The sequence below is a fragment of the Taudactylus pleione genome, unplaced genomic scaffold (assembly GCF_031769625.1).
Source record: "Taudactylus pleione unplaced genomic scaffold, aTauple2 ptg000634l, whole genome shotgun sequence".
Classification (NCBI taxonomy): domain Eukaryota; kingdom Metazoa; phylum Chordata; class Amphibia; order Anura; family Myobatrachidae; genus Taudactylus; species Taudactylus pleione.
In genome coordinates this window covers 952,715-973,051 of record NW_028285036.1, presented here as the reverse complement: position 1 = coordinate 973,051, position 20,337 = coordinate 952,715, and the positions used below count along the sequence as shown (strand labels likewise).

The 20,337-nt window shown below is 49.5% G+C and overlaps 1 protein-coding gene across 1 annotated transcript; it reads right to left on the bottom strand.

The window, feature by feature from the left end:
* Positions 1–1,980: 1,980 nt before the first annotated feature.
* FKBP4 (FKBP prolyl isomerase 4) lies at positions 1,981–19,435 on the bottom strand. The gene is made up of 10 exons (XM_088454866.1): positions 18,484–19,435; positions 15,349–15,493; positions 13,532–13,674; positions 12,881–13,001; positions 4,493–4,649; positions 4,294–4,384; positions 4,124–4,207; positions 3,646–3,831; positions 3,274–3,513; positions 1,981–2,652 (listed from the first exon to the last, which is right to left on the bottom strand). Exons 1-10 carry the CDS (start codon positions 18,568–18,570, stop codon positions 2,539–2,541), a joined length of 1,368 nt encoding a protein of 455 aa, XP_088310992.1. The 5' UTR covers positions 18,571–19,435; the 3' UTR covers positions 1,981–2,538.
* Between the last annotated feature and the right edge of the window lie 902 nt (positions 19,436–20,337).

Sequence of the window (20,337 nt, the reverse complement as noted above, 5' to 3'; positions counted from 1 at the left end):
AAACTGCAATACTAGCACTCCAGCGCCCCCTCACGTTTCTATATCAAACTGCGACTACACTCCAGGAAGTGGTTTCCTTCCTTTAGGATACTGGAAATCTTCCAGGATTCAAAATACTTGATTCTTCTAAATTTGTGGTTAAGCAAAAATAACTATATAATGCCTTTTATGGACTGGAGAAACTGTGCTATATGGGCCTCCATGCCAGTTTATAAAGATAAAAAAAATCTGGAACTATTGTGAGAATCTACACACTCCCTTTTCCTGTGTCCCGAAGTGGGAAAATACTTGGGACAAGAGTTCGAAGCATACATTATAGGCCGTACTTGCTGAAAGGAGGAAATCCAGCTGGAGGGTGAAAGTTTGCACCTTAAGTAATCCATGTTGCGCTGGAAATTTAAAATGTGCTGACAGATTTAGTTCTGATTAGGGAAGCCAATCCCACCCCATTTTTTGTAATCCTGGGTTTCAGGGTTGAAAAAAAAAATCTCAATCCTGGGATTGAATTCTACAAAGACATTATCCGCCCCTCTGCTTCCCTTCTCCCTCCTCCCAGTCACACAGCGGTGGTCAGCAGGGGCTTCTGGTCGGCGGGATGTGTGGTCCGGTCCCCTCTCAGGCACCGTAGTCACACAGCGGTGGTCAGAAGGGGCTTCTCATCGGTGGACATGTTTTTAATCCCGTAATTTAAGGATAATAATTCCAGGTATTTTTGGGAATCAAAAACATTGGGGATTGGCTTCCCTAGTTCTGATGTCAGGCGCGACAGTAATCAATAAAGTGCTATTAGCTGGAGGAGTCACTACACAAGCAGCCAATCGGAAGAAGCGATAGTGATACTCATCAACATCAGACGTCTTTATGCCTACCCTCCATTACTTGCAATAGCTAGATCTCTTAAAGGTCTACAATATCTATGGATGCATTATGGGGTGGCCGTGCTACTCCTACACGGCATACAATTTACACTTGCCCGCCTTGTGCCACCTCTCCATATTAAAGGCCTTAAGAAACCTTAATGATACCTCCATACTAGGTTATATTCCGGTACTGACATGCAGTACGTAGACGCATATCATCATTTAGCTAGAACTGCTAACTCTAGACGAGGGCGTGTATTTATAACATTGTCGTTTATAAGACGCCCGAGCTGCATCCCGATTTTCTGCCAGACAAGAGAGACGGGTGAATCTGAGACTCAGGGACAATAGGAGTGTTTTTCTATGAGATTATCCAGACTGCAGAACCCTCGCTGGCCCGGCCAGTACGCACATCACCCACTGCGCTTATCTAACGCGCCTTTATGTAAATGAGCCGGTTACAGTCGTTTTTCGCACAGAGTTTGGGGATTATGTTTTTGAGCCAAGTGTTGGAATGATATTATAGTTTTACAATTATTAAGCCCATAATAGGAGAACATGTAATGACAATCTAACCTATCACTAGTTCCAACGCGGCAGCAATAAGCGAAAGCCGCGTATCCACTCCATGAGCGATATAGTCTAGGGTTTCCCCGGCAGCGATGTGCTCAATGTCGTTAACGACATTGAACACTAAAAACACTGAACTATATAATTCATGATATCATTCAGTGACATCACCTTCCCCCTCATCCCCTGTACTTGCAGAACCGGACGATATGGTCCGGTTGCCCTGCAAGTAAGGGCGATGATCGATGTAGTCAACCACCAGCGGGAGCGCGCATCGCTGGTAGTGGACGGCTTACCCACTGGACGATATTGCGGCCCATCAACGATAACATTACCATTCAAATGGTCCAATTTATCGACTAGTGGATACGCGGCTGTTAGTGTGGGCGACGTGGACCAACCTGGATGTTTACATTGTAACAAACATAAGAAGCGCCCACAGTGCCTCTAGCGGGCATATTATCGATGGCAGGCCGTGTGGTGCAGACTGCAGTGAGAATGCCTGGACTTACTCTGGCCCAAGTACAGAGACAACTGTATAAATGCTGTAGAGAATTATAAGAGAGCATAGGCATGTATTTATTTCATATTTACAGGATATCAACAGAATGGAACAATATTACAAACGTGAGACGGGAAGGAGAGCGTCAGAGACAGAGGGGTCACAGAATAGGCTAAACACAGAAACCCGCTGCCTCGCAGATCACGTGATTCAAGTCAGGTTTAGGAACTCCGCTGAGCTGCTCTGTTGCACAGAAATAGGCCGGGACCCCCAGTACGTGTAGGATGATAGAATCGTCAAGGCGGCTCCCGAAGGCCAAGAGGGATCATCGAGGGTCTGGCTATAGACTTCCAGTGTCCAAGCAGACCCTCCCCCCCCCCCCCCCCGTTACAGGGGACACAACCCGGCTCGTGCTCACCGAGTCCCCTTCTGTGAGTGGCAAAAAAATCCTGAGATAAAACAAGCTGGAATGGAGAGATAGTCTGCAGAGGTCGCTTCGGGAGCGTCTGTACAGATCACCCTGTCCTAGCCTTCCTTGTAATACGCCAAACCGCCCATCCTATAGACGCCACTTGGCGCAGCGACGATATGCAGCACAGGGACCGGCTACGCCTCGGGTGTCGCGTTTTCTGTCGCCCCATTCTGTTGAGCCTCCTCCGAGGATTTGGCTTCGCCCATTTCCATGTCACTAGGCTGCTCCCTGGGAGCCTTTGCAGACCCCTGGGAAAAGAGATCACAATGCATGAAGAACGTATTAGGCAAGACGTGAAAGGTTACAATGCTTTTATAAAAAAGGGATCTTCCTGCTATACATATATCTATACAGTCTGAAACTCTGCTCCAACAATCGGTTCTCTAGCCGCCGCCCGCCGCCCCCCAACTCTCCCCCCCCCCGCTCCTCCAATTGGGAAGTGACTTTCACTCCTTACAAAGCCTTCATTCATGGCAATGAGGAACTTTAGAACAGGTGAAGTAACTTCTCTATTTGAATGAAGGTCGCATTATACTAGCAAATACCATTATGTGCCATCGTAAAATGCAGACATTATAATACACGTGTAATATTCATTTGTATAGACTTCCTTAAATACAACAGTGAGTTACACCTTACAAAAGGAATTATCCACCATCTATATTATTGCAGACATCAGAAGCCACGTTGTATTTCTGCGGCCACCCTCCAGCCTTACGACTTTATAGCTACAGAACCTATAACTTAGAATAGGGGGTGGGTGGCACAGTGGTTAGTATTGCTGCCTCCCAGAGCTGGGCCACGTGGATTGAATTGTGCTTGGTTTACGTGGGATTCCGATGGGTGCTCCAGATATAGGACACGCTCACCTTGCCCTCTTTCTCCGCCAACCTCTGGAACATGTTGGCGTAGATCTTCTTTTCCCGCTGGTGCTGCTGGCGGATGCGCTGCTGGCACTGTGCCAGCTGTGCCCGCGCTACCTTGTTGCCTGGATACAGCTGAATGACCTTGACAAAATCAGCCCTCGCCAGCTCCAGCTCGTTGACGCCCATGTAGGCCTCAGCTCTGCGGAACAAGCCTTTCTCGTTGTTGGGTTGGAATTCTAGAGCCTGCCGGGGGATGCAAGCCAGAGATCAATGATTACCTTATCCTTCACCCGTACAGGGATACAATGTCCCTTAAACCTCACTGATCGATTGCCCCACCCCATCCCTCCAGGAGAGTGCAGCCCCCATCCTCACCTTGTTAGTGTGCTCTAGAGCTGCCCGGTGCTCTCCCAGCTTCAGGTAACAAGCCGCCAGGTTGAGAGAGGCCGCCAGGAGCAGAGACTTGGCCTTCACGTCGTCATCAGCGGATAATCCCGACTCGTGTTCCAGCCACAGAACGATCTTCTTGTACTGGATGACGGCCTGACGGAATCGGCCCGTCTGGAGCAAGTGGAGGAAAGTTGAGAGTCAGGTGTGGGCGCAGCGATAGTATAAATGGAGGAACGAGGGAGCGACAGAAATACAGGCAATGATACTCATTGGAAGCAGTGGCTCGGTGGGTAAGTACGCCAGCAGTTTAATGGTACATACAGCTTTTGTTTTAACATACATTTAAGTGCGTTGAAACAAGTGTCCCAGACACTTGCAGGGGACCTTAGTTAGGGGTTTTGCTCAAGCACCACAAACAGACATGATGAAATAAATGAAAAGTATCACAGCCCAGGTTACTTACTTTGAAATACTGTGTTCCGCGCTCCTTGACCAGACCTCCCTGCTCCAGCTTCTCCTCCGAGTTCATCTCCCACGATTCCTTGGCCTGATTTGGTGACACGATTCATTTTAATTTTTCCCCTCATTCATACCCCAAACTGGTACAAACCTCTCTCTTCGTCCCGCACTCACCTTCTCAAAGCTCTTCAGTTTGACTTCATATTGAAGCTCCGCATCGGGCGGGATCTGGTAAGGCTCATAGCCGGCACTGCCATAGCCATATCTAGAACAGAGCACGTTCATGAATGACAGAGAGGAAATGAGAAGAGAGCATGAAAAAAACCCCAAAACAAAACAAACAACAAACTCTATACAAAACAAAAATACTCACTTTGGTTTCAGGAACAGCACGGCTTCCTCTCCTTTTTCCATCTGCTGCACGGCGGTCTCCACACCCGAAGGGATTCCTTGACCCTCTCCCTCTCCGACCTCAAACTGCAGCTCCCGCTCATCGAAGACGCGCCCGTTATGGATGCCTTGCAGCCGTACTGTACATGGAAACAACAGAAGACCAGAGATTATTATATAGGTAATTATAATCGTCTGTTAGCACTGTGGTTTACAGATGTTCCTAATACACATCGGCTGCGATATTAGTACGACCGGATGATTTCCCAATTCTATATAAGAATACTGGAAGCCTGTGCTAATAAACACTAGATTTAAACCCTGAACTTCTAATAGTTGGTGGGGGCCGGAAGGTTAAGGACGTTGGAGTTTGTATATACAGGGTTGTTATAATTCAATTCTACTTAGAGTCTGGAGTGAGCTCTAGAGATATAGAGATATATATATTTGTATATAGATATACATATAATTTTGTATCCAGGTGGTGTTGTAGAAATTCTTCAAGTGTGCAACAATTGTTCAATGTGTCCTCCATTGTGGTCATCAACAGTTTCCATAAGTAAAACCAGCATTCACTATAGCAGAATGTAATATGTCAGGTGTAACCAGCACGACATCTAATTAGGGATGGACAACGAATGCCCGTCATCGAATGGTGGAACGGGCTTCCGCCATGGAATATTTAGATGCAATGATAATTAACCATTGCATCAAAAGCATTAGATGGAAATGCCATAGCAATAGTTTGCGCATGCGCATTAAAAGTCACGCATTCGCAGTGCGGCCGGAGTCGAACAGTCTCTCTGTCACTAAGTAGGAAAGGAGGAGGCGGAGCAGGACCTCACGTCCCGAGTGAGGACTCCGGACAGTATCGGACCACCATCGAATGATTACAATTCGATGGCGGCAAACATCAAAATGCCACCACAGAATGGTAAAAACGCTAACATCTCTAGAAAAACATTGATGATCCCTAACAGTCGATGTCCATCCCTACATCCAATGCGCTCTTTCAGGTCTGATGGGGTACTGTATTTCATCCTTCCCTATACAAAATTCCTTCATCCTGCAACCAAAAGTCACATGAAATGAGATCTGGTGATCGGGCTGGCCAAGATGTCTGCAAGTAGTGGCTGATGACCCGTTCTTCGATAAAGTGATTTTTATTGCCACATTAATATCATTTATTTATATGGCGCCATAAGTGTTCCGCAGCGCCTTACAAAGTATATAAACAAATAGGAGACCAAAGACTTACAGTACAATACAATGCAGGACAAGGACATGGATAATATACATTGCTACATTAGCGACCATAACACCCACATAAGCAACAGAGCATAAGCAGTGTTAGGTGCCCTAGTGGGGAGTAAGAAGTAGAGTAGGGAGAAGCACAAGAGGGTAGAGGGCCCTGCTCGTAAGAGCTTACATTCTAAAAGGGAGGGGCAGACAAACAGGTGTGACACAGATGGGGTAGACGGGAAGGAGCGTGTTAGGATGGGAGCTGGAAGGCATTGATGAAGTAGTGGGTCTTGAGAGCCTGTTTGAATGATTGTAGAGAGGTGGAGAGTCTGATGGGGAGAAGGAGAGAGTCCAAAGGTGCGGGCACAATCTTGGGAGGAAGTAAACAGCTGGCATGAAAGGCGGCGTGCATTAGTTGAACCAAGAGGGAGGACAGGAGAGTGAAGGGAGATTAGATCAGAGATATGAATGGGAGAGGAATGGTTGAGGGCTTTGTGAGCGAGGGTGAGAACCTTGAATTGGGTTCTGAAAGGGAAGGGGAGCCAGTGGAGGGTTTATAGGAGAGGGGAGGCAGATGTAGAGCGTTATGAGAAGATGAGCCGAGCAGCAGCATTGAGGATACACTGGAGAGGAGAGAGATGGGATTTGGGGAGGCCAGATAGGAGAAGGTTACAGTAGTCCAATCTGGAGATGACCAGTGAATGTATGAGGGTTTTGTGGCATCCTGGGTGAGAGAGGGTCTGATCTTGGAAATATTCTTGAGATGGAAAGGACAGGACTGTGAGAGGCTCTGGATATGTGATGTGAAGGAGAGGGAGGAGTCCTGGATAACGCCAAGACAGCGCACTTTGGGGCTAGAGGAGATGGTTGTGCCGTCGATTGATAAAGAAAACAAGAGATATGGTAAGAACTTACCTTTGTTATCTCTGTTTCTACGAAGTCCATAGGGTCCACAGGGTTGACCTTGGGGTATAGGTTGGGAACCAAATCCGGGCACCACGCAGTTAAAGCTTTTAGCTCCCAGGATGCACTTGGGTCCACTCTCCCTATAACCCCACCCCCAAGCCAGAGGCACCTCAGTTTGTAAGTAGCCAAAGGCCGGAGGAGGAGAAAAAAAGAGAGAGAAAACTGGAACACTCGATAACCATACTCACAGAAATGGGAGACGGAAAACCGGTGACCAGCCACACAGCCCATTTGAAGCCAGGTGCGTCAGGGCGGGCGCCCTGTGGACCCTATGGACTTCGTAGAAACAGAGATAACAAAGGTAAGTTCTTACCATATCTCTTGTTTTCTACTTCAGGGTCCATAGGGGGTCCACAAGGTTGACCTTGGGGATGTCCCAAAGCAGTTCAACCAAGGGAGGGGACGCTCCTGTGCTGAGAGGAGAATCCGCCGCCAAAAAGGAAGCATCCGGAGAGGCAAAGGAAACCAATGCCTAGAACCTTAAAAAGGTGTGGGCAGAAGACCACGTGGCCATCTAGCAAGGCAAAACAGCCAATGCGCCACAGCGAGCCACCCACGAGGGTTACATGGCCCGAGAAAAAACAAGCATCAACAACAGAAAGGCCTACCCATGGGTAGGCCCCTGAAGAAGACATACGAGGCCGTCCAGCCAACATTTGGCCATAGGCCGGCCATCCTTTCCTGTTAAAACCAGAAATCTCAGACCACCAATAAGGAGTCCGATTTCCGTCAGGAACTTGAACGGATCACATAAATCCACAGAGGCCGGACCACAGTCAATGAGGCCACACCAGCCGATAAGACCGGGGACTGAATGGCCTCACCATAAGTTCCAGAATAATATGGAACCTAAAAATCACTAAGAAGAAACACAGGGTGAGAGCAACTCACACCCTGACAAGATGCCCTCCAGAAGAGGGAGCCACATGAGAACGCTCCCAATTCCGACACTCACCTGGGTGATATAAACTCCCTGAGAGAAAGCCAAAGCAATAGACCATGTAATGGCAATCACAACCAGCGGTTCCATTAACTTTCCCCGGAGTCAACGAAGAACCACTACTAACTCCCAAGGAGTCCCTAGGGAGGACAAATGGAGGCATAATCCAGAAAACACTCCAAAGGATGAACTGGATACCAGAGCGGAGCAATTCCATATCTTAATCATACTGACAGTGTAGAGATCCGCACTGTCAGGAAGGCCAGGCCGAGGGTGAAACCCAAGCCAGCCGGAAGGAATGCCAGAATATCTGGAAATCCTGGACACCAGAGGATCATATCGACAGATATAATACCATAAGAATTATGGCTGCCACAGTTTGTGGTAGGTCCCAGCAAAAACTGATCCATGTGCTCTAATCATTCCAACGATGACAAAGCCAGGGAAGCCGTAAGACCACTGTAGGGACGCAGTCAAAGACAAACGACCCAGGTCCAAGACAAACCCCAGGACCCTGAGACAACAGGTCTGGGCAGTGAAGCATCAGGAATGGAGTATCGATGGAGAGACTCCGAAAAACCAAGTACCCCTGACATCTGGGGCAATCAGGAGCCACCAGCAGGAAAGCATCTCCGTCTCGATTGAAACACTTCCCTCGAGGAAGAATGGAGACCGGAGAACATAGGTACGCAAATTGGAAGAACTACTTCACCGACAAAGAGTCACTGAAGGTTGCTTCAGAATCCCCAGAGTTGGACTGTAACACCATAGTGTGATAGAGTCAGAAGGCCATGAGGGTCACCTCAGGAGGACCCCCCCCCCCTGCTCACCAGGAGATGAAACCTCCCTTGGGGAAGAGACTAGTCCCCTGGATGCACGTTGTGACGGCTGAGGACTCCCGCTTACCAATGGAGAGCACCTGAAATGAACACTGTCGAGATGGTCGGGAGGAGACCCTCAGACAATGTCCGAATGTATGACATACCTGACATTGCCACCCAACGAACAGTATTGCTAAAAAGGAAGCCACTGTTCTGACCCTGTCGGACTGAACTTTTTCAAGTTCACCGGGAAACAAGGGTTATGCCAGAGTGAAGGCCCAAGACAGGCTAAAGTTCCAACCAGTTAATTGACAGGGTGGAATCAACAGACATCCAACTGCACTGAAATGGATGCGAACCAGACACTGTCCTTAGCAAAGAATACCCTGGACGAGATGGCCATAGTCACCCGAAAAGGGACCGACTTGCCTCCGGGGAGAGCATCATCGTTTGAACAGTGATCAGACAGAAATAACTTGTTCCATCTGGAGATAAGCCAATTATGGAAAGGCCTGGAACGGAACTGAGCCCATTCCACCCTTCCAAAGGCAGACACTGAATAGTGGACATGCATCCCAGAGTGTAAAGACATATGTCGACTGCGCAGACATCCATGTACTCCTAATGGAAGAGTGGAGATGCCGTCTTATGCCAGAAGAATTCTCAGATTCTGAGAATCCAGCAGGGCTCCTAGGTGAAGAATACCCAGAGAGGGATGCAGGGAGGACTTTTTCCCCATTGATTAAACGTCTGCAGTCAACCCCCCTGTCAGTCAGTCAGACCCGGCTGTAAAGTACCCCGGTGATCCTGCTAAGAGCAGGAGGCCATCCAGGTACAGGAGCATTGGGATATACTGAACAGAAGAACTGTCAGAAAATCCAAAACGCTGGTAAACCCCTGTGGGGCTGAGAGCAGTCCCAACAGGCAGAGCCCGAAAAATCGTAAGTGCTGTGATACAGCAAACCTCAGTCCATGCTGAGGTAAGGTCTCTGTAAGTACCCGTAGGCACGCGTCCTGTATATCCAGTGATACCATAAAGTCCCCAGGTTCCAAACATAGTATGATGGAGCATAGGGATTGCTTCCTGAGCCCAGGTAGCTTTAGGAACTGGTTCGGGGAATTGAGACAAATAGGCCAAAGAGGACCATTCAGCCACCGCACCAGAAAGAAAGCAGAACAACCAGTCCCTCGCTGAGAAAGTGGGGATGGCCCAATTAGCTCCGCTTACCGCAACAACTGTATAGCTTTCTGGATTTGTAAGGCCCTGTTCCGAATAAGGGCCTGCGTACCATCACATGGAAATAGGCCGCCTGAGCAAAGAGAGTGCGTACCCTCCTACCCACGTAGCCGCGGCAACTAGACACTAGTACCGGGCAAACTGAGAAATCGCCATCTCCCAGTGGTAGGCCTGTCTCGTCAGGCTGACGATATATCCGTAGGTTCAGAAGCAGGATCGGCTGGCAGTCCAGGTCTGCTCGGAACTGGATATGTCGGCCCTTGTAAAGGCCGACAGTCTATGAAGAAACAGACCTTTAGGCTGACCCAGAGGACATAAAGACTTAATAGTCTGAGGCCCCGTAGTGAGCATAGCTGACGGCGGGAAATTTGTACTGCCACTGTCAAGGTCAGGACCCAACAAGATATACCCTATAGATGGTATCTGCACCTCTGCATTCCCAGAGCGCAGCCATAGGGTATTACGGAGGATACCGTCGCAGCCGGAACTCTGAAAATTAGGAGCTGGTATCCAATATAGGCATGTCCACCTATGACAACTGCATATATTACGAGAGCGACCAAATACATTTGAACCCCAGACGTGTTGGAGGGGAAAAAACATTACAAATGCATCAGCTCAGTATGCAATAGTATTAACCAACCATGCTATAGCCATGGTAGGATGGGTAACAACCCCTGAAAGCGAGTATACTGATTTCAGGCAGAGTTACCACCTACGGATCAGAAGAATCCGACCACGCAGGAATGGGATGCGTAGTAACGTCTGTAATCCGACGAGTAACACGCCCATCCACCCCAGGAGGGGCTCATGATGACCCTCAGGGAATTTGGGACAGGAGACCAAACACTGTTGTAATACCTCATATCTGGCAACAGCCAGAGTCCCGCCATGCGATCCACCCGCTAGTCAGCAACAGGGACCCAAAAGGCACGCAATACTGAGGGTGTATGATACAGGTGCAGGTCAACATTCACTCTAACCAGAATGGACCTGCTACCAGCCCTAAAGCAGGGATAATAATACTTGAGATAGGCTTCCCCCCGTGTAAGAGGGAAAGAGCCCAAAACAGTATCCAGTTCACGGTAGAGCCAAGTGGGAAGTAACCACAGGGCGTCAACCACGCCAATTTGCGTTTCATAGAAAAACGACATCCACCCAGGGTGGCTGTTGTGGTAATCCCTGCAAGGGGCATGACAGACTATTGTGGCACCAGGGGGAATTCATATACTCGAAAAACCCCTGTAGGGAGCGGTAGCCTGTGTCACAGGCGAAGAGTGCAAGAAACTGCGAGATACCCTGAGATGAAAAGGGCAGTATAGTGAAGTAACCCCAAGTGAGGTACAACAATGGGGCCCGCCCGGCGATCCGCAATTAAGAGGATCCCGAGAAAACAAACCGCCCAAGGGGGTCGTGAAAGGGGCCGGCACCCGATGACGCCACATACAGAACCCTTTAAGAGTTAAATCCTCCGCACTAACACCTGCAGCACATGGCTTGCAGGATAGTAAAAATGGGTGCAGTATAACGCTCTATCTCCTGGTCAGACATATCTGACCAAGCCTTGTGATCAAGCAGCGCTATACTGGTCCTGACTGAAACTAAAAATTAGCTGCAGGGACCCATTTTCAGCGTATGCAACACACAGTTCCACTCAAAATATGGCAACGTGCAGCACGCAACAGTATGTGACAAACCTCACAAATATTAACAAGTATATAAATGTGAGGTCTCAGAACCACCCCAAGTACAGCTGTATTAGGGCAGATAAGGAAAGGGATAGATATACACTGACAGGTGAGAGAATAAAGTACAGTCAGCACTAGCATAAGTCACATACAATGCAGATATATACATATATACATAAACATGTCATATAATATACTGCACTATTACACTGCATGCAACTTACCCAGATTCAGTGTCTGGGAAGGCTACAGCGCTGTGTACACTGACCTGATGGTGAGGTACGCAGGGGGACTGGGCTCACTGCCATCTCTGGAGATCTCTGCTGCACCACAGAGAAAATGGCCGCTGGAGACCTCAGAAGAAGCGTGGCCCGCGGAGGAAGCAGCTCAGCGACGCCAGACTATAGATACTGAAAGGCGCGCTGAGCTGAGGGGAGGAGCCGCTGTAACAGGGAAGGCTGTCTCCCCTGGCCGGCTATTAACCCCCGGGACGCCGGCTCCCTGCACCGAACACTAAGTCCCTGGTGGTCTAGTGGACACACGGGGTATGGGGGGCCCGCCGCCACTGCCGGCGCCTCCGGTCTGTCCCCAGAGACCGGAGGCACAGGACTGCATTTCAAATGCGCGGATCACCGCAAGCGGTGACCCGCGCCTTACCTGCTCCCCGTGGATCCGGCAGCAGTCCTGGGCGCCCGCAGAGTCCGGCTAGTACAGACTCTGGGGTCCCGCTGAGATCCCCAGATCTGTACTGGCGTCTCAGCGCCAGCGGGGTGACGGAGCGGCAGCTTAGACGTCCTATGGACAGTCTGACGCTGCCGCTCTGAAGAATCCAAAGGAAAAATAAAAAAACTCTGTCCTTTAGAAAAAATAAAGCTTAGGGGCTGCTAATCAGCTCCCCCTGCGCTAACGGTGACCCGATTCCGGCCGGGCACCAACTTAAACTGAGGTGCCTCTGGCTTGGGGGTGGGGTTATAGGGAGAGTGGACCCAAGTGCATCCTGGGAGCTAAAAGCTTTAACTGCGTGGTGCCCGGATTTGGTTCCCAACCTATACCCCAAGGTCAACCCTGTGGACCCCCTATGGACCCTGAAGTAGAAATAGTGGGAAGTGAGGTTATGTTGGTGGGTGGGAAGACGATCCACTCAGTCAGACATATTAAGTTTAAGAAATTTCTGGGACATCCAGGAAGAGATGGCAGAGAGACAGTTGGAGATACGAGTGAGGGGAGAGGGGGAGAGGTCAGGGGAGGAGAGGTAGATCTGAGTATCATCAGCATAGAGAGGATAATGGAGGTCGAAATTGCCACCCGGTGACAAAATTTAGAGCCAATATATATATTTTTGCCTCACTCTCTCCAGACTGCTCTAAGTAGGGATAACTTACTTCTAACAACCCTGTATGTATTCAAGTTGTGTTACCCATCACTGACAGCCGTCTTCAGCACGACATTCCCTGGAGAAATCTCCATCAGTACTCACATTCCACTACGGCCCCCTCGTTGGGTTTGGCGTAACCTTCCCCTTTCACCCGGATCCTGCGGATAATTCCTCCATCCTCCTCCGATGACAGATCTTCCCCTTGGAAGTCAAAAAGCTCGACCTAAGGTTAAAAGTAGGGCAAGCGAATCAGTGCAATAAGACGACAGGGTAGTATATACTCAGGGCCTGATTCAGAGCCAAAAGCACTCCCACTGACATCACTAGTGATGTCAGTGGGGCCGGCCCCAGACGGTAGGCGTTCCCATGGCCCGCCCACCAAAGGGGGCGTGCTGTCACTCACCATCGACAGCACACCCCCTTTGGTGCGAGACTTGGCCGCCGTTATTCGGGTCTCGCGCATACGCACGACGGAGCAGCCTCCGTCGTGAGCACGCGCACTTGCCCAACATCGACCCGCTTGCAAGCGCTCAGCGCTCGCGAGCGGGTCTGAATCAGGCCCTCAGGTCATTAGGAAAATGATGCGGTATTCAGGCTGATCTCAAATGAGGGAGTCACCAGGTTTCTATATAGTGAACAAGTACAGAGGTCCCACTGTGACCAGGGAGAGAGAGTTACACAACACACGGTTCCTGGGCTGTACGTCACACTAAGAAGGATGTATTGGCTAACAGACCCTCTACCCTCTCTTACCTCAAATATAAGTACAGAGTTTGGGGGGATTTTCGGGGGACTTCCAGATGCACCGTACGAATACTCTGGCTTACAAGTGAGTCTACATATTTCTCCTATTTTCATAGTCGCTACTGCGATGTCCCACGCCTTGATCACTTGACCTGGAAAAAAAAAAAAAGAATTAATTCATTTGAAAGGATAAAAGCAGGACCGAGATTTCCAAGTAATGTGAGAAGTGGTCGGGATCCGTTGATGGATTATATAAAAGTAAATAAGTCTGGTACACACAATAGGTGCCTGTGGTCTTTAGAGAATAGGACCATACAGGAGTTTTAATGCCACAAAATTATTATATTTCCATTTACAGATTCCTGGAGATATAGGCCCTGATTCAGAGCCGGACGCTCGCCCTGAATCAGGGCGGTTTTTTTTGTTTTGTTTTTTTGAGCCGGCTTCCTGGCCGTTCGCTAAGCTGTGGGTGATCACCCACAGCTTTTGCGAGCGGCCATGTGATGGTCGCGACCATCGGGCTTACGACGAGACCCTTGTGGTAGGGTCTCGTTCCCGCAAGCCCCAGTGAGCTTCCTAATCTAATACAGCAGGGAGCTCACTACTGACATCACTGGTGATGTCAGTAGGGCTGCCCCCAAACGGCAGGCGTTCCTTCAGGAACGCCTCCCTTTGTCCAGCCACACACCCTCGCCGCCTACAAAACGGGGCGAGCTGTCGATCAACATCGACAGCCGCCCCGTCTTGTAGCGAGTCCCGCAGCGAGTGATTTCTCGCTCGCGCACACTGCCCGGCCATCGACCCGCTTGCGAGCGAGTCTGAATCAGGCCCATAGTACACCATTCTACAAGTGCTGTATTTACAGCAGAGACAGCCGACCTCAGACCTAGTCGGTCTACGGAGAACAAATAGTATCTACTGCATAACGGGGGCATGATTCAAAGTAGCACGCTGATATTTTCGCAGATTGCCAATGTGTTCATTACAGGGCATGCGTCAGCGTCGCGTGGTGGATGCGTTTTCTGGTGTCGCTCGCAGAGAATGTTAAGACACAGAATGATTGAGTTATAGACCATTTGTGGGTGGTAAAAAATAAAATAAAATAAAAAACGCGGAGGCGTCGCAACCATTTTATAGGTATCTTTGTACGCAGTATAAATGGCGTCAGCGTCTTACTTCTGTCGGCCATTCTGGGTAGTCACAGGTTTACTAAGAAGGTCAATAACTGAATGCTTGGCTTTGCAAGGTGGAAGTTTCAATACATTCCTTGGCGGCTGTGGCAGTTACATATATTCGCACAGTACGTGCGTACGACGACGCAGCACCCAGGGCATTAACGTACAATTTAAGAACCCCAAACACGGTGCAATATGCACCTTGCGATCCGACGGCCGACATATCGGGCGGTCCCCATACACGGAGCAATCGGGTGGCCAACTACCCGATGTGCCGGCAGCCCCCTCCCCCACCCGCATAGCGCTGCATGGGATCGTACATGGCATCCCCAGATCAAGTGAACCTGCAGTAAGATCTGGAGGTGCGATCTACGATCCCACAGGAGCGCGCACACTGGCCGATGTCATGCCCACACACGGTGCGATATAGCAGCGATATCGTACCAATCCGTCGGATCGGATGCTATATCGCACCGTGTATGGTGGGCCTTTAGAATAGGGCCCAATATGTATAAATGTTTTCAAGCTTGTAGGTCTTTCGGTGCATAAAGAAAGTCACTAACAAAACGTAGCGGTTCAGTGTTCCAGATGCCCTGAATCAGACGTAACAATACGGTCGCTCTGAATATTTACGGCCAGCACAAAACGCACCTTTCCCCAGGTCGAAGGTGAACTTGTCCTGCCGGTCTCTGCTGGAGTCGAACTTGGTCCCGTCGAGGAGCCAGCCGATGTAGTGGACGCTGACTTTGTCGCCGATCATAGGAGTCTCGCTGCCTGTCCCCTCCGTTATCATTTTCTGTAGAACAGAAGGAACACGGGTCACCCCATGTCATACATGTTTGCCCTCTCACAGGAAGAGAAAGCTGCTTTTTTTTTTTTTTTTAGTAACATCCTATCATGTATCATGTGATTATTTTATTTTAATTTTTTTGTCACCAAAATTCAAAAACAGACCCTCGGCCCGCGAGTTTATAGGGTTGTAAAACTACCAAGGGGTCTATTTACTAAGCAGTGTTAGGCGACAGAGTGAAAAGTGATAAGAAAGTGATAAGGTGCCAGCCAATCAGCTCCCAACTGTCATCTTACAGGCTGTGTTTGAAAAATTACAGTTGGGTGCTGATTGGCTGGTACCTTATCACTTTTCACTCTGTCTCCTAAGTGATAAGGTGCCAGCCAATCAGCTCCCAACTGTCATCTTACAGGCTGTGTTTGAAAAATTACAGTTGGGAGCTGATTGGCTGGTACCTTATCACTTTTCACTCTGTCTCCTAAGTGATAAGGTGCCAGCCAATCAGCACCCAACTGTCATTTTTCAAACACAGCCTGTGAGATTACAGTTGGGAGCTGATTGGCTGGTACCTTATCACGTTTCACTCTGCCTCCTAACACTGCTTAGTAAATAGACCCCCAAGTCTCAAACATTCCAGGTGGTCTGTTCCTGTGAGGCCTCTGACTTCCTACCGAAACCCCATGTGGGTACCAGTGCAACTAACTCATTCGGCTTTAGTTCAACGTTAAAAATTTTTTTTTTTAAAGATCACACGTCAACACAATTTTCAATTCCCCTTTTCTTTTTGCCTGATGAAAATAATGTAACGAAGGCTTATAGATCTACAAGTAGTGTTCCCAACTCCAGGCAAGCTAAGCCCTGCAAGCAGAGCGCCATAAGTTTGTGTGTCTGTCCACGAATCCTTCTGTCGTCCCATTATTCTCACATTGGAACATCTTGGGACCCATTTATCATTTGATATTTGCACAGTGTCCACCGAAGACCACAGACCCCACAGGGGGATGTAATGCCGACAGATTTACCAAATTCTAGGATGCAAACTTGGTCCCCTGCACCTGAAGATGGTGTAAGCTGCTGTAGCCTATGGGCTACATAGGTCATAGATAGCCCCTACAATGGCCGCCGCACATGTGTGATCTGTAGACCACGTATGCGCTGGAGTCCCGGCACAGGAGTGAATAGAGCGCCGACACGGTCAATTCACTCCCAGCGCACAGCACAGACGGGCTCTTTTCGGAGCACCTGTCCCTGTAGGTGCTCAGTAAAGTCCTTTTCACACACAACGTTTTTGTGGGGACAGAAAAAGACCCGACGATTTTTTTCCCTGTGGATCAATCCCTTTCACACACACAACGGTTTTGTGCCGTGCGAATGTCTTTCCCGTGTGCTTGAATCTCTTTTTAATCTTTAACACTGAAACCGTGGACGGTAGCCGTCCTAATCAGCGGTTATAACTTCCACTGCAGTTAAGCAATGGTAAGAAAAACGTCCGGGTAGTTTCATACACACAACGGTTATGTCTGTACGGCAAAAAAAAAGACTTTTTTTTTACCGTTTTTTTAACTGCAATATAGGTGCAATACAATAGGGCTTCCACGCTGCACGAACACGGCATGGTCGCCGTGTTACGCCCGTGATAACCACTGACTAGGACGGCTGCAGTCCACGGTTTCAGTCTTAAAGATTGAAAAGAGATTCAAACGCACGTCAAAAACCCGCTGTGTGTGAAAGGGACTGATCCACAGGGGGAAGAAAAAACACCTGAAATTTTTTTTTCTAGTCGGATAAAACCATTGTGTGTGAAAAGGTCCCAATACATTCGGCCAATATTGCGATCATGGGCGCTAATATCGCACCCAGATTGCATTATTAATGCGATCAGCAATAAATGGGCCTCCTTCAGAGAGAGTGGTCTTGGGGTGGGGTCTTGCACAATTAGAATGCGTTACAAAGTCTGGAAACACTGAAACAGGCATGTGGCCCTCTGAGAATTTGCCTGTGGCCCCTGGCTCGTTCCTTCTTTATTATCAGATTTGCTTGTAACACTTGTATAAAATGCCTGTTAAATTATATATTACAGATAGATGGTTAAACATATTGTTGTAACTTATTACTGAGATAAAAGGGTACTGTGCTGCTCTTTTAAAAGTTAGAGGGGGTCCCCGAAGTGCATCAGGTTGCCTATCACTGTTACAGACCCCAGAGATAAACAACATTACACTATGACAGGAACACGCGAGCCCAAACACACGTAACCGAGCAGAAAACTTTAGGTTAAAACTTTGGGTACCTGAGAACTCCTGAATTGTCCTGAGAACACAGATCACATACATAGTGATAGTCATGATCTATCCGTTCCCTACAAGGTTTCCTAGGCTGACCATTAGCTGCCTCGTCACTCTCTAGAAGATCTGACCCTGGTGTTGGGAGCTTTGTATGTGGTCACCGAGGCTCAGCCTGGCAGCCCTGGTTGGCAGAATGACAAGTCTGCAACAGGTTTGTGACTGCAGATCCAACCACAAGGGAGTAACACTCACGCCCTGGAACGCATAATTACGGTACATCACCTGGCCTGACACAGGGCCAGGAGATGTACTGGCATAAGACACGTGGAGCAAGGACTGTCAATCATAAGTTCTGTGGACCAATTACAGCAGATAAAATTGTGCAGACTCCGATCAGGAGCAAAGAGAGGCTGGGAGACCCCCTGCACAGTATCACCCCCAGGGATTTAGATATTTCAGTTACTTCTTTTAAAATTGTCAATTACTGCAGACATGAGTTGTCTCATCGGAGCCCCCAAAGTGTTCTTTACCCCCAACGTTTGCTGCATCTCAGCAAATCGCCATATCCTTATGGAGAAACTATTTGTAAAGTGATACAGACCCAATAATGTATGCTATATAATGAGCCTGGTCTGTGTTATACATACAATGCATGCAGGTGCCCCATTCCTGGAGTCTGGGTGTAGTATAGGGGGGCACATAGAGCCTTACCTTCAGGACTCCCTGATCCCCCTTAGGGCTGATGTCTATCCCTTCCATAGAGACACCCTGGGGTCCCTGCATCTCCTCTGCTGTCATTGTGCAGCTCTCTTCCAGGATAGCACTCTCAGCAGCACCCCAGGCTGTCTCTTCCTGCACAGGCTCAGTCTCTGGGTGCTGCAGGCTGTCTCTCAGTCTCTGGCTGCTGCAGGCTGTCTCTCCCTGCACAGGCTCAGTCTCTGGCTGCTGCAGGCTGTCTCTCCCTGCACAGGCTCAGTCTCTGGCTGCTGCAGGCTGTCTCTCCCTGCACAGGCTCAGTCTCTGGCTGCTGCAGGCTGTCTCTCCCTGCACAGGCTCAGTCTCTGGCTGCTGCAGGCTGTCTCTCCCTGCACAGGCTCAGTCTCTGACTGCTGCAGGCTGTCTCTCCCTGCACAGGCTCAGTCTCTGGCTGCTGCAGGCTGTCTCTCCCTGCACAGGCTCAGTCTCTGGCTGCTGCAAAATATTTCCGGGTGTTGCAGGCTGTCTCTCTCCCCCTGTGCAATCTCTAGATGTTGCAGGCTGTCTCTCTCCCCCTGTGCAATCTCTAGATGTTGCAGGCTGTCTCTCTCCCCTGTGCAATCTCTGGGATATGCAGGCTGTCTCTCTCCCCTGTGCAATCTCTGGGATATGCAGGCTGTCTCTCTCCCCCTGGGCTCCGGGACCGGGTGTTGCACTCTGTCTCTCTTCCCTATGTACGGTGCTGTGTGCAGTATAGGCCGGAGATCATCCAAGGTACAGCGCCGCCTCCTGCACCGTCAGCACATGGGAGGCGGAAACCTCCGGCTCAATACTAGAAGCTTCCTTGTTCCATCCAGTCAGTGTCACAGCTAGAAAGTATTTGTATCACAGTGAGTGCGCCCAGACTTGCGCCACCGCCGCTAAGCGTATCACAGTGCGCCCAGACTTGCGCCTCTGCCGCTAAACGCAAGTGGAAGGCGCTACACCTGTGCAAATACACCTTACATGGGGGAGAGGAGCGTGGAGGGAGTCAGCCATGAAAACTGTACACTCATTATAAGGGGACGGTTGTGCTCCCCCATAGAGAATTTCGGGGGGGGGGATGGTGTTCAAGGGGCTACACCTCAAAAGCTATTGGGGCTACGGAGCTGAAATTTGGCATGGATGGGTAGAGCTGTCGCTCGTTGCTGCATGCCAAATTTCAGAGCAAAGACTTAAAAAATTAGGATTTGGGAGTAAAGTTCCAATTGTCAGGGCCCATTTATCAATGTTCGCTTTTGCAATGCGATTAGTGCTGGCCAGTAACACCCCTGATCGCATTAAAAAAAAGCGATCCTATCGGCCGGATGTAATATCCGGAACATGCAGGTCCCACGATGTCTCCAGAGAGCGGACAGTTCCGTGGACTGCACATGCACATCCACCATAGCCTTGGAGGGTTTACGGCGGGTCCTTCCGCGGCTAATAGTGTGTGGTGTAGCCAGGGGCGTCTTAAGAGAGGAAGTGGCCCGTGTGCACTCCCCGTGCAGGGCCTCCTCTTCTCTTCCCGGTGGCCGGCAGCCGACAGACGCAGCCACCGGAGCACTAGTAGACTCCGGGCACTAGAGTGTACCCGGAGCCTACTGCACATGCGCAGAACGCCGGGAAAATGACCGCGGTGGCCATTTTCCGGTGTTCTTAGCAGTGCTGACACCCGCCGCTGGACCACGGACATGTAAGTTTAAAATAATATTAGTGCAGGGTGTGCGGTGCGGGGCCCCCCTGGACCTGGGGCCCGTGTGCCCCGAAAACACTGCACCCATTATAGATATGCCACTGGGTGTAGCCCATAGACTACAGCAGTTAACGCCATCTGCAGATGGCGTTAGC